This window comes from Neodiprion lecontei, chromosome 4, assembly GCF_021901455.1.
Source record: "Neodiprion lecontei isolate iyNeoLeco1 chromosome 4, iyNeoLeco1.1, whole genome shotgun sequence".
NCBI classification, from domain to species: Eukaryota; Metazoa; Arthropoda; class Insecta; order Hymenoptera; family Diprionidae; genus Neodiprion; species Neodiprion lecontei.
In genome coordinates, this window is record NC_060263.1 from 22,010,058 (window position 1) to 22,021,505 (window position 11,448).

The following is an 11,448-nucleotide window of genomic DNA, read 5'->3' on the forward strand; positions in this document are numbered from 1 at the left end:
TTTTGAATTTTGTAAGTAAATGTTGTTGTTTCTTCCGTTTATAGTCAATCGTTATTTACTTTCGGGAAGAACTCATTCATGCCTGCTTGAAAAAAAGACGGAACAAGTTCGTAGCAATATAAAAATCTCACATTTTCTACTTGTAACACAATATACCGTAATTACAATATACATTTCAGACTTGGTAGCATGACGTTTTATTATTCATAATAGATATTTATTTTAATACCTATAAATATGTACATTTTTTTGCCATCGAGCTTCTACGAATGCTCTCTAATAATTTCCAGACATCATTAATTTATACGTTGTACACATAAATATTGTGAATTAATTACCACTAATTATGAAATATTTATCAATGAAAGTGCATATAGCTGTGCTGGATGGGAAAATATGTGCATCTACTAGCATAGGAAGTGACCATTTTATATCGTCTTACGGCATATACTCACTGAGCAATTTGCATTGTGAGACAATGTTGAAATTTTTATACAATTGATAGGAAAATGGTTGATACGATCAGTCGTCAAAGTTAATAACTTCGAGGCTCAAACACAATTCTGCTACGTCCTTCGCGTCTTGGAGCAACCCTGTTTTCCAACGGTAGATCTGCATAATTTCTTCGATTATATGTTCTGTCTTCTCTTGGCGCAATTTTGTTCTCCAAAGGTCTGTTAGGGTACTGATTTCTGTAACGATTATTTCTGTCGAATTTTGGAGCTATCTTATTCTCCAGAGGTGCATCTTGTTCGTCGTCGTATCTCCCGTACTTCCGCCTGTCGGGACGCGGGGCGATTTTGTTTCGATTTCTCTGTGGCGATGACGTCTTGTGACCTCCTAGCCAGCTAGTGAAATCGAACCATCCACCCGATCCCGATTTATCCTCGTCCACCTCTTCTGTCACCTCGTATACATTGTCGTTAGCGTCGTTACTGCTGCTCGAGATCGCGATCGCGGAATCGTCCTGATTGTCTAAAATTGACGAACATGGAGAAAAAAATATGTTACCGTATGAGCAGGAGGATTAGACTCGGATTCCTAGCCATTGAATCGTTACAATTCCCAATGAATGCATGTACGTAACAAGCAATCGTGCAGTGAAGCGATAGATACATAAAAGAATACAGAAAAAATCGTCTTTTCCGTGGATACATAGTGAATTAATATCGTGAACTGCAATACCATTCCAAGCTTCGTAAATACTAAATATGACTCAAAATTATGAAAATGGCAAGGTATTGCTCTGTAAATATTCATTGAAGAATAAAGTCTCCGCTGTCCCTCAACCCTTGGAACACAAAAGCAGCCTCAAACCATAGCAACAAAACTTTGACAGTTCTACTCTACTCGGTATACCGCACCGGGACAATATCTTGAAACTTGAAAATCAACCGCGTATTCGCGAGTTTTATCGGCTGTTCGTGCAGGCTGGCCATCCCGAGTTTCAGTTGTCAAACTGTTTCTTGCAACGATATAGTTGATGTGAATTTTCGAGGTTAGAATCTCAAATAACCGACTGGTAGTGACTCGGAAAGGTTTGGGAAGCATTTTTTTTATTGGAACAGAAAGTTGATTATTCAAAGAACGGTTGGAATTTAACGTACATTTTGCGTACGTTGGCCCCCTGCGTTACAAACAAAAATATCGCTACGGGAAGATTTCGCCGACCAATGAGATTGAATTATTTGGCGCATACGCGGTTGATTTTCATGTTTCAAGATATTGTCCCGGTATAGTGAAAAATAGTTACATGGTTGTAGGTACAACCACATATACACAACCAACCGGTAGAGCATCCGACTCGGCTCATCAAGGCGATGCAATTCTGGTGCGATTCCGCTTTCGGTTAAATCGCGATTACCCACGAAATGATAGTAACATTTCACAGTTTTCAACCCACGTATAAATACTGGAATGCCATGCCGTGACGACGAACTAAACTGCAATTACAGTCGTCCAAAAAGTTCTAACAAGATTTGACGTGTCTCGTTCTTAACTTCAGTTTTAGTCCGTTGGGCGTTCCAAGTATTCTGCACTAAGACCCGAGATATGGTTAGAATGAGAGGTCCGAGACTGTAAGAAAATGTTTTTCAGCTACGATCTATACGACCGATGATCGGTTGTTGCGAATGAATGTGTCGTATGCGTATGATGTGGATTTCGCGTTCGTTTGTCAGGTGGAGTTGTATGTCGACAGGCATTACCTGCAAAACTATCCTGATCATCACCGTCACCATCACCGTGCGAACTTCCGTGACCACCAAAGTGACTACTTAAGTGACTACTGAGATGACCACCAAGTGAGCCATGATGACCACCCCACAACCCGTGACCACTAAATAAGCCGTGATTCCCAACCAGGAGGTCGGTAAAGGCATTCAGACCAAGTGGATCTTTATGTTGTAACCTCTGTTCTTGACGGTGAGCATGGATCCGATCCCGTTTCTCCTTGCGACGTTTTTGAATATCGGCAGAGGCATCCGCTGGTCGTCGCTGGGACAGTGTGTTCCGGTTCTTTATGAGGTTACTTATGGCCTCCAATGTTGCAACTGGTATCTAGGTAATGAAACTTCAGTTTTGAGTATCATAATTAGGCTTACAAGTTTATACCAGACTTTCAATGATTTTCTTTATAAAACGTCACGCTCTATAAATGAGTGGAAAATGATTTAAGACACTTGAAAAACAATTTACGAATTACATGAATAATTTTAGATATTTTGACGTGATCGATATAGAGAAGGAAATTTGTTCAACTGTGTATTATTGTGATTAATTTTATGTTAACGTACATTGAAAACACTGTCTATGCCGGAGCTACCATCTGGATATAGATTTTGGGCAGCCATTGAAGTCTGCTGGATGGCTGTAATTGGAATCTGCAAGGGAAAGAAACAAAAAGAAGAATCATTAGTATATTGTATAACAGGTGCGGAAAATAGGCTATATCTGAACGATTGTGACTTGGGGTACGAAAAAAAGCCTGGTGAAGAAAACGGAGCATTCCAGGTGTATGCATGCAGAAAACGTTGTTCTTCCGCAAGTTTTACGAGTACTACATCCAGAGAATCCTCTGACTGAGACGCGGCGTGTGCAAATAAAACTGTTTTGTCAGGTAAGAAATAATTATTCAGTGGTTTGAAGCTTATATGGAGTCACGCTCTTTAAATTTGTAGTTTGGAAACGTATTCTTCGAAACAAGCATGCATAACGTTGTGTTAAAAGCTGTATAGATGAGGTTGGCAAGTGAGATCGTTATGTTCTTGCTTTGGTCTACCAAAAACTGAACGAACTTGTTAGGAAAGGCAATACTCGTTCGGTTTTTGCTTCGCTCTGTCACAGCAAAAAAGGAAACGAACTTATTTGCCAACCCAATACTATAGTTCTTTCCAATTGCTGTTTGGTGAATCTGGACCTGTGTTATTACCTGGTTCCTAGGACTTTTTTTTTGATACTTCCATTCAGCGCTGCATGTAAATTTGCGTTGACTGCAGTATTTTTACATCAGTCATACGTAGACTTTGAAAGTCAAACGGTCAAATTAAGTGACTTTTAACGCAATTGGTAAGGACTGACTGTAGCATTCTTTTAAGATACGCTAGGCGGGCACAGAAGTCGGTATACGAAGTTCGGGATGTGTTACATCGATGAGAACACTTTGAGCGGCAAAACTTGATACTATCTGACCGGTTACCGAAATCGGGGCCACTTTTTACTGACAGATCCGCTTTGAGTTGAGACTCGTGTTTCATCCTCCCTGGCTTCGATAAGTTATTACGTACACTTAGCTCATTTCAAAGATGATCGAATATCATATGCATTACAATAAGTGAATATATACGGTATTCCACATGTAATCAACCAGACCGAAACCCTCATCCTTCCAGAACCGGTTAAAAATTTGTAAAATGTTTTCGTTCATTGAGGAAAGTATGCGGGTTTTTTGTAGATTTTTGTCGGAAGATGTTCAGACGTCAGCAATCTACAAAACATATTTAAGACTCAATAACGTTCGAGTTTCGACTTAGTAATTTTTAAAATCTGTAGATCACAGAAAAAAATTTTCGGAATAAAAGGCTTTCAGTTTGAGATTAACTTCGAACGTATATCACGCAAAAATGCCTAGCGGCCCCTGAGAGTTGATGAAAAATTAAAAATACTATAACTTTTCATATTTATCGAAAACCACACGTTTCTTCCTGACAATTATAGAGAATATTTCTTTGGTAGTGGAAGAAAGCTTGTGTGAATTTTATTATGGGACGCAATTCAGTTCACAAGGCCACTCTTTCTTAAAAATCATTCAACACATAAGGATCACTCTGCGAACTCACAGAAGATAAACTGCATAATCAAAAATTTTGGAATGACTTACAAAGCCGGCCTGATAATTATTTTTTCACGTTTAAATGATTATTATTATCATTTGCTGTTTAATCAATTAATGAAAAAATCGTAGCTTCTTAATTGAAATAATAAAATTTATACAGGTTTTTTTTACTAATAGAGGGCTATTCTTTAGAATTTTTCCGAAAAAGTATGGTTTTCGATAAATCTGAAATCTAAGGTATTTTAAATTTGTACAAACTTTCAGCTGCAACCGTATTATTTTGCATGTCACGATTTTAAAATTTATTCGTCACTGAAACTTTTTGAATCCCTTTATTTTACATGATTCTTAATTTTTGAGTCATACTGGATTGTATCTCGGGCATTGTCGATTTTCGAATATATTTTGCGGCCCAGTCGTTGTGGAAATCTCAATTATATCATGATTTGCAAACGTTGCATTGTCGGAAAGTGAAATTAAGTATTGCGTATTTCAGACCATATTGCATTAATGTTTTACGCTAACAGAAATTTGTGAAAGATCTTCAGATAAGTAAGAACAAACACTCACGTTGAATATGTTATCGATGACCTCTCCGTCCGTGCTCTGGGATTGGCGTCTAACTCGGTTGAGAACATTCTGTAAGTAATTTTAAAAAGAAAGGGAGAATTAATTCCACGCGCCAAGTCTGCAGGCTGAAACCGCTGCGTCACAATTGGAAAACAGTTACATTGACCCGAGTTGATCAAGGCCCATGAATCAAAAATAATTCGCACACAGATCACAATAAATAATCGGCCGATCGCGCATTAGCCTACATCTTATATCCATGACTAATTACCATAAGTGCTACTAATTCCGCTTAAAAATAACCCTCGGTTAGAATGATGGCAGAATTAAACATAAAATTTATGTTCCGCAATTTTTGTACGCATTTATATATTTTTAAATCTTGTTGCATGCTTTTTTCGGTGATATAAGATGAGCTGTCTTTTATTCTAGTGATTCGTAAAACTACGTCCGTGAAGCTCGACGAAGAAGATAGGTATCGTACCTATTGTACAGAATCTTTTCAATCTTAATGGTTTTACTAACCGTAGAAAACGTGTAAGAACAAATCAAAATCCAAACTTCAACGATAACTACTGTGATATTGATAAAAATCTTGGTAATGTTGGTTGGCAACAAGTTGGTACAAAGGCAAGTGCCCAGAGATAATGATGTATCACTGGGAATACCATATTCTTAATTTCCAGCTGTAAAATGTCATTAACTTGAAAATATGACAGCAGCTTTAAAAATGAGAATGTATATTTCAATTTATTCAATGAGCAAGGTTGTAGATTATGGCAATATGGATAAATTTCTGCCGTTTACGTTGCTTAATATTGCGCTTGTTGTTAAACTGCAATAACGCCTTTATGAAAACTGACTATATGACATCTGCCACTTCATTTTTTGTAAGCGTATTACCGTGTGAAATTATACAACGAACAAAACATTAAATTAATCTATCTGATTAGTTCTATGAACAGGATGTTGAATCTCATTGGATTTGAAGTCCACAATATTACTAGCTAATAATAAAGTTTTCGGAAATATCTCACGGTCATTTTGGGTCTCAAACAATAATACGGGTGATTCACTAATGGAAGATCGATTGAGCCGCGATCTCATTGCATAAAGAAAAGTAAGCGGGGACTTTCCAAAGTTCGTTATGCATCTAAAGTCAGTGGAACGGCACTTAATTCCTGAAATTGCTCCAGATAGTAACCTATCTCAGTGTTGAAGGCAATTTTGTTTTTCGACTTTCAATCTGTGATTCTAAGGGTATTCCTGTACGATGGTAAAATCACAGAACATTTTTAGCATTGCATAGACACTTTTGGTATTTGTTCTACGCTATGAAAACACTGAAAAATGAATAGTGAATTACGGATATTTCTCCTAACAAGTTTGAGGCGCTGAAAGTATTAAAAAAGCCCTGTATTAGTGAGAAGATTCAATGATTTCAGAATCTGATAGAAGTTCTCCTTTGAGCATATCTCGGGGTTTCCGATTTTATTGACATTTATGCTATCGCTCAAACCCAAAGTTCCAAGCGATTCTATCGCTAAAAAAATAGTGTAAAATACGATTCGTTAAATTGGTCGGCTTGACATATCCTTACAATATTGGGCTAATGCTTTAGTACCATGCTGCTTAACCTACTTTTCGATTTGCAACAATGAATATACGTTAGCTGTAGACGAACAATACCGCGGAAGGTGGAAGTTATAAACTCGCACTTGTGTATTTACTCCATATAACGTTCTATTTACCGTCAAAGATTGAGGTTGGACAAACGAATACTGATCGCAGCGACAATGAGATATAAGTACCTGTTGAGCAAGTGATGCAATTTCGTAAGTTTAACTAAATTAAGAAAATCTCAAGGCTTAGAAGATGAAATATTGTTTTTTGAATATCAGTCTTATATCGTAATATTTCATCCTGCAAAGTAATCAAACTCGAGAAAATATTTAAGGAGGCCAATCTGTTAATATGTCATCAACTTAATTGCGTAATATTTAATAGCCGAGAAGCCCACGCTTATGTTTTACATCGTGTTAACATAAATTGTTGTGTTTTGTTCTAGAGAAAATCAGCACACGTCCTTGAAACTTGGTATTCGATTTTGCAATGTTATCCAGGAGCATCACAAAATCGATATTTGAACCATGACACGAAATATAAGAAAACGTATTTCAAATGAATAAGATTAAAGTTCAATAACAAAGTCGCCTTGGAAAAACATGAGTTTTTTTACTGAAATTCGCGCAGTATTTCTCCAAAACGGTAGGAGAAAGGCGGTTCGATCGAATGATCTATGCAATATTTATCAGTGGTTTTTATCATTTTATCAATGATTAGAGTTTCGTACAGCAATTTAACATAATAACATCAAAAGTAGATAAAGTTCCTAGTTGCATTATTTTCGTGCCGTCGATCGAATGTTCTACATCGAACAGATACTCTGTGCTCCATATTATAAGTTCAGTCAATAAATTCTAGTCTTATATACCGAAGTGAGTCATGCAGCAGCTAGAAATTTCTAAAATGTCTGAACTCAAAAGGACTACTTTCCAAAAGTAGTAGCTGTACACAAAAAAAAAAAACAGTAAAATGCCTATTGAAATAACCATGGTGATCCAAAATGGGCAATAAACACATTGACGCGACGAAGATGTTCTCATTTCCTCGATACTTGATCCTCCATTCTGTGAACTATAGCGCGATGTGCGTAGGAACATTTACTTTCACTTGAGATCTACATAGCTGCGCGAATATGACTATTTTGCGCACGCACGTACTTGGAAAGTATCGCTTTCTTAAGAAGTGCTTGACGAAGAAAAAACAAAGAAATTGCACGTACAAAGCTTGCTCACAATTTGAATGCTTATTCTCGGTCAGAAAACGACTGTGCTGCGATGAATAATTTCTCAACTTTTGTTTCGTGCCTAACGTGTCAAGTCTAATAACTTCTGATTCGAAATCAGCAGGTGCCCGGTAGTTGTAAAAGCATATGAAAAAATTTACGGTCATGTAGCAACACAACTATTGTAAGTATTTGAACTGTTCAACTGTTTAGAATACAGTTAAAATGATCAATTTAAGGCGAAGCGACTGGTACCGAGTACGTTAGTCGATAAATCGCAAAGTTGACGAGTGTAATGAATCTGACTTCTTCGTTTCATTCCTTAGTTTTCAATCATAAATTTTCTTTCGTTGGAGAAATTTCTACGTTCTTCCACAACGAACGCTGCGAAACTGGTCTCAGATGAGGAACAAAAAAGAATGAGGTCATAAAGCAAAACTATTATTCAGAGGCTGTAAAGAATTTTTACAACTCTATTAAGATAAGTTACACGGTAAACAATCGTCGTTAAGTTTTCACTCATGTTAGTATTCATAATCTACGTAGAATACCCAATTGAACTTACGTTATTGTACATTCTCAACATTCGAAAGGTGCGTTGTGTGAAATACGACGACATTATAAACAATTAAATTATAGATAGCTTAGGTGAATCTGACGTAGTTGTGATTTATGGAAAAAAAAAATAAAATTTAACCACAACTCTGCATACGGGGGAAAACTTAAAAAATGGTAAAAATGCAAACAATGAAAATATCAAGTAACTTTGCCGGAACAGTATAATATGTCATGTATGGTACGTATATTAGACACGACGGTTCTATACAATTATTATTTACCTGTATGCTGCTAACAAGATGTTGACATGTTTAAGATCAAATGAAAGGAAGATTTTTCCATGCGAATGAAAACACGAGGAACCGGAGGTAAATAAATGGGTTCACTAACCGCTTCGGTTACACGGAGAGTGGCTCCAAGTGCGATGGTCACAATAACGAGGTCAATTATTCCCGGCATCTTCTCAGGATCAGCAGGACTTGACATTCGTGTGTCCGAACGAGGCGATTGCGATTCGAAGATTGGCGCGCGCGACGACGACCCTGCCTATAAGGGAAACCGCCACCAGGACATCGGGCCCACGGCGTGAACGTCGGCCAATCAGAGAGGCCCCCAGGCCCCTGTGCCGATATGGTCTCCGCATCTCTGACGGAATGCTTTCTATGCTTTCGCAATGTGTTGGCTTCATTTTTTCGTCTCATTTTTTCAGCGCAGAAAGGCGTAGGCAACATTTGCCGAGTTCAACTCTCTATTACGAAACCGAACACTGGACGACTCAGGGACCTGTTCTGCTAATATTTTTGCAGAGATGATGTCGCTCACGCCTGGCGTTGCACCGCTTGCCAGTCTTTTATGGGTGAAACAATGCGTGGTTGGAAAATTACGAATTCCCGTACGATAGGCATGCCTATCAGCGAAGATCTCAGGGATGTTTTTGCCCGAAACGAGTCGGTCGGAAAAAACGCTGGCTGATTTCTTGCACAATTTAAAACAGGTATGCTTGTAATGTTGCTAAACGAAATAAATTCGTCGAATAAATTGAGACGTTTCCTTTTTTCGACACAGCAAGATTACGTTTAGTCGAACTTTTCGGAACTGTAAAACTCGTCATTTATTCGGTGGATAAAGATTAGTCAGAATTTACGAAATCATGAGAGTTACGAGTTTATTACCGTTGCCAAATGATATGTCGATACAATAATAACAATGAGATGTTTGCTCGTTGAAGAATGAAAATTAATTCCGAATTACACTTTTCTGATTATGAAAATGAAGAACTGATTCTTTATTCAATGTTTCGAATTATGCAACAAATTCCGATATTAATTTTTCGAATTCACGAATAAAGAATAAATCTGAAAAATAAACGTGATTCCTTCTTCGATTTCTTGGAGTACGAAACAAATCACCTACCAAATTTTTTGAATCCAGAAATAAACAATTCAGAAATGATACTTCACTTCCGTATCTAGGTAGGTACTGGCTTTTTTCCCTATCAATGCTAATCCACCCAGAAATATAATCCCGTCATGGCAGCAAAATCGTTTTCTTGGCAATTTTTAGTCTTCGTAACGAAAAATATTCTCAGCATAACTCTTCATTTTGTTGACCCAATGAAATGACACAGATTTGTTTTGTTGTTTATATTTAGTTTTTTCAACAAAATGACTTTGTCGCGAAGCGTGACTTGAATTATTGTTGTACGATCAACCAAATGTTTTGGTGATCGAGTACTATAACCTGCACGCAAACATCGCGCATTCGTGAAAATTCAAATCCAACGTCGGTGCCAAATTTTTTGTGTATCGGCAACCAAACGTTTTGGTTGTCAGTACCGTAACTTGCGCGTGAACTTTGCGCAGTGATGCGAATTCGCAAAACGTCGCTGAGCATGCCGCATATCTAGTTTAGTCGTCGCCTGAAACGGGTTCAACGTCAAAAGTTCTCTAAGACGCAAAGCAAGAACGAGAACTGGAAAAATACTGATTATAACTTTAGTTGAAGAAGTTGGAGTGGAGATTTTACGTGTGTAAATTCTTTGCAATTACAAAGGAATTCACACACAGGTCTTTTTAATTCTGTTAACTCGTGTTAATTCCGTTTTCTCACGCTCAATTCGTTTTCGTTCACTGGGAACAATTTCTATTGTTGGTCCATCAAACTAAAGCGGAGCTGGCAACACTTCCTTTTGTTTGTTTGAAAAATCGAAGCGGAGCTGGCGACAATTCATTTTGTTGGTTCAACAAAATGTTTGTTGATATTTCTGTTTGTTGTCTCGACCAAATTATTTTACCATATCGATTTTGTAACAACTACTTGATTTTCATGTTGTCCATACAAAACAAATGGATGATTACTACGAAACAATGAACCGAAATTTTTGTTTAAATAATACCAAACAATCCTCATGGTGCAATAATTTGTTTGTTGTTGTAGCAAAACTTTTTTCCGGGTGTTTGTACTTTTCTTGTGGAAAAGACTTTTAGCCTGCGAAATTGGTGAATTTGTGAATAGATGAATAAAAAACTTAATCAATTTGTAATTCCATTTTTGTTTTGATAGGTAGTGAATTAGTTCCAAACTAGACGGACTTGTCGTATACGCGTAACTACACGTCACATTTTTGCATTTATTTTTGTCTGCCACTTTAATTCTATTCGTCAACATGTTGTATCGCTACACACTGAGACTCAAACACGTACTAGAATTAAGGGATATCGAATAAACTGTACTTGATTGAGTCTAAAGCTCTGTGTCTATGACTATTTAATTTTTGCCCAACTTCTGTGAAAATTCCGTGCGTTCCGTATTTTATTTATTCCGGGCGTAATTTTCGATCCGATGCTTACAGCGTGTTCAGACTGCGCGCAATCGATTCCGCTCACAAAATTACGTCGATATAGTGCATCAGAGAATTCGTACAAACATCATCCAAAATGGTCAAAATTTTCACCAACAATCCAAAGGGAGGATCGCATTCGGGTGTAAATTTTTACGTTCTAGGAACGAAAATTTTCTATATTTTCTGTGCGATGCCCCTTGAAAACAACCCTTTCCGCATATGTGAAGCGGCCGATTATACAACCTTGCACCCGCGATATCTTCTTGCATCCGTTTTACATGCGCGAAACGGTGAATT

General features: G+C 37.5%; 2 protein-coding genes and 1 long non-coding RNA gene across 5 annotated transcripts in view; 1 reads left to right on the forward strand and 2 right to left on the reverse strand.

Annotated features, from left to right (window-relative positions):
• LOC107216737 (probable H/ACA ribonucleoprotein complex subunit 1) overlaps positions 1–11,448 on the reverse strand; it is a 39,117-nt gene that overhangs the window by 11,422 nt on the left and 16,247 nt on the right. Inside the window, exon 3 of the mRNA XM_046739057.1 lies at positions 6,980–6,989. The gene's annotated coding sequence lies outside the window, so the exon portion shown is untranslated. The remainder of the gene's footprint in view (positions 1–6,979; positions 6,990–11,448) is intronic.
• Positions 1–11,448, forward strand: part of LOC124294239 — a 59,955-nt gene that overhangs the window by 153 nt on the left and 48,354 nt on the right. The window contains exons 2-4 of one of the 2 annotated variants that reach the window (XR_006904185.1): positions 2,201–2,563; positions 2,933–3,118; positions 9,019–11,098. This is a non-coding gene — a long non-coding RNA (uncharacterized LOC124294239). Of the gene's footprint in view, positions 1–2,200; positions 2,564–2,932; positions 3,119–9,018; positions 11,099–11,448 lie in introns of those variants that run through there. The other variant, XR_006904184.1, reaches the window with a different exon arrangement.
• LOC107219056 lies at positions 255–8,849 on the reverse strand. Of its 2 annotated transcripts, XM_046739059.1 has the most exons (5): positions 8,700–8,849; positions 4,904–4,972; positions 2,796–2,882; positions 2,411–2,559; positions 255–975 (listed from the first exon to the last, which is right to left on the reverse strand). In XM_046739059.1, the coding sequence occupies exons 1-5, from the start codon at positions 8,793–8,795 to the stop codon at positions 933–935; spliced, it is 444 nt and encodes a 147-aa protein (XP_046595015.1). In that variant the 5' UTR covers positions 8,796–8,849; the 3' UTR covers positions 255–932. The 2 variants fall into 2 exon arrangements, with proteins under 2 accessions (XP_046595015.1, XP_046595014.1); XM_046739058.1 differs by lacking the exons at positions 2,796–2,882; positions 4,904–4,972; positions 8,700–8,849 and having other exon boundaries at positions 2,411–2,447.

What these genes read in the sequence shown, in the direction of transcription:
- LOC107219056 (XM_046739058.1), bottom strand. Translation starts at nt 2,432, where the DNA reads ATGCTCACCGTCAAGAACAGAG. An exon ending in GCTCACCGTCAAGAACAGAG is followed by an intron (nt 976 to 2,410) that starts GTTACAACATAA and finishes CGTCAATTTTAG; the next exon opens with ACAATCAGGACGATTCCGCG.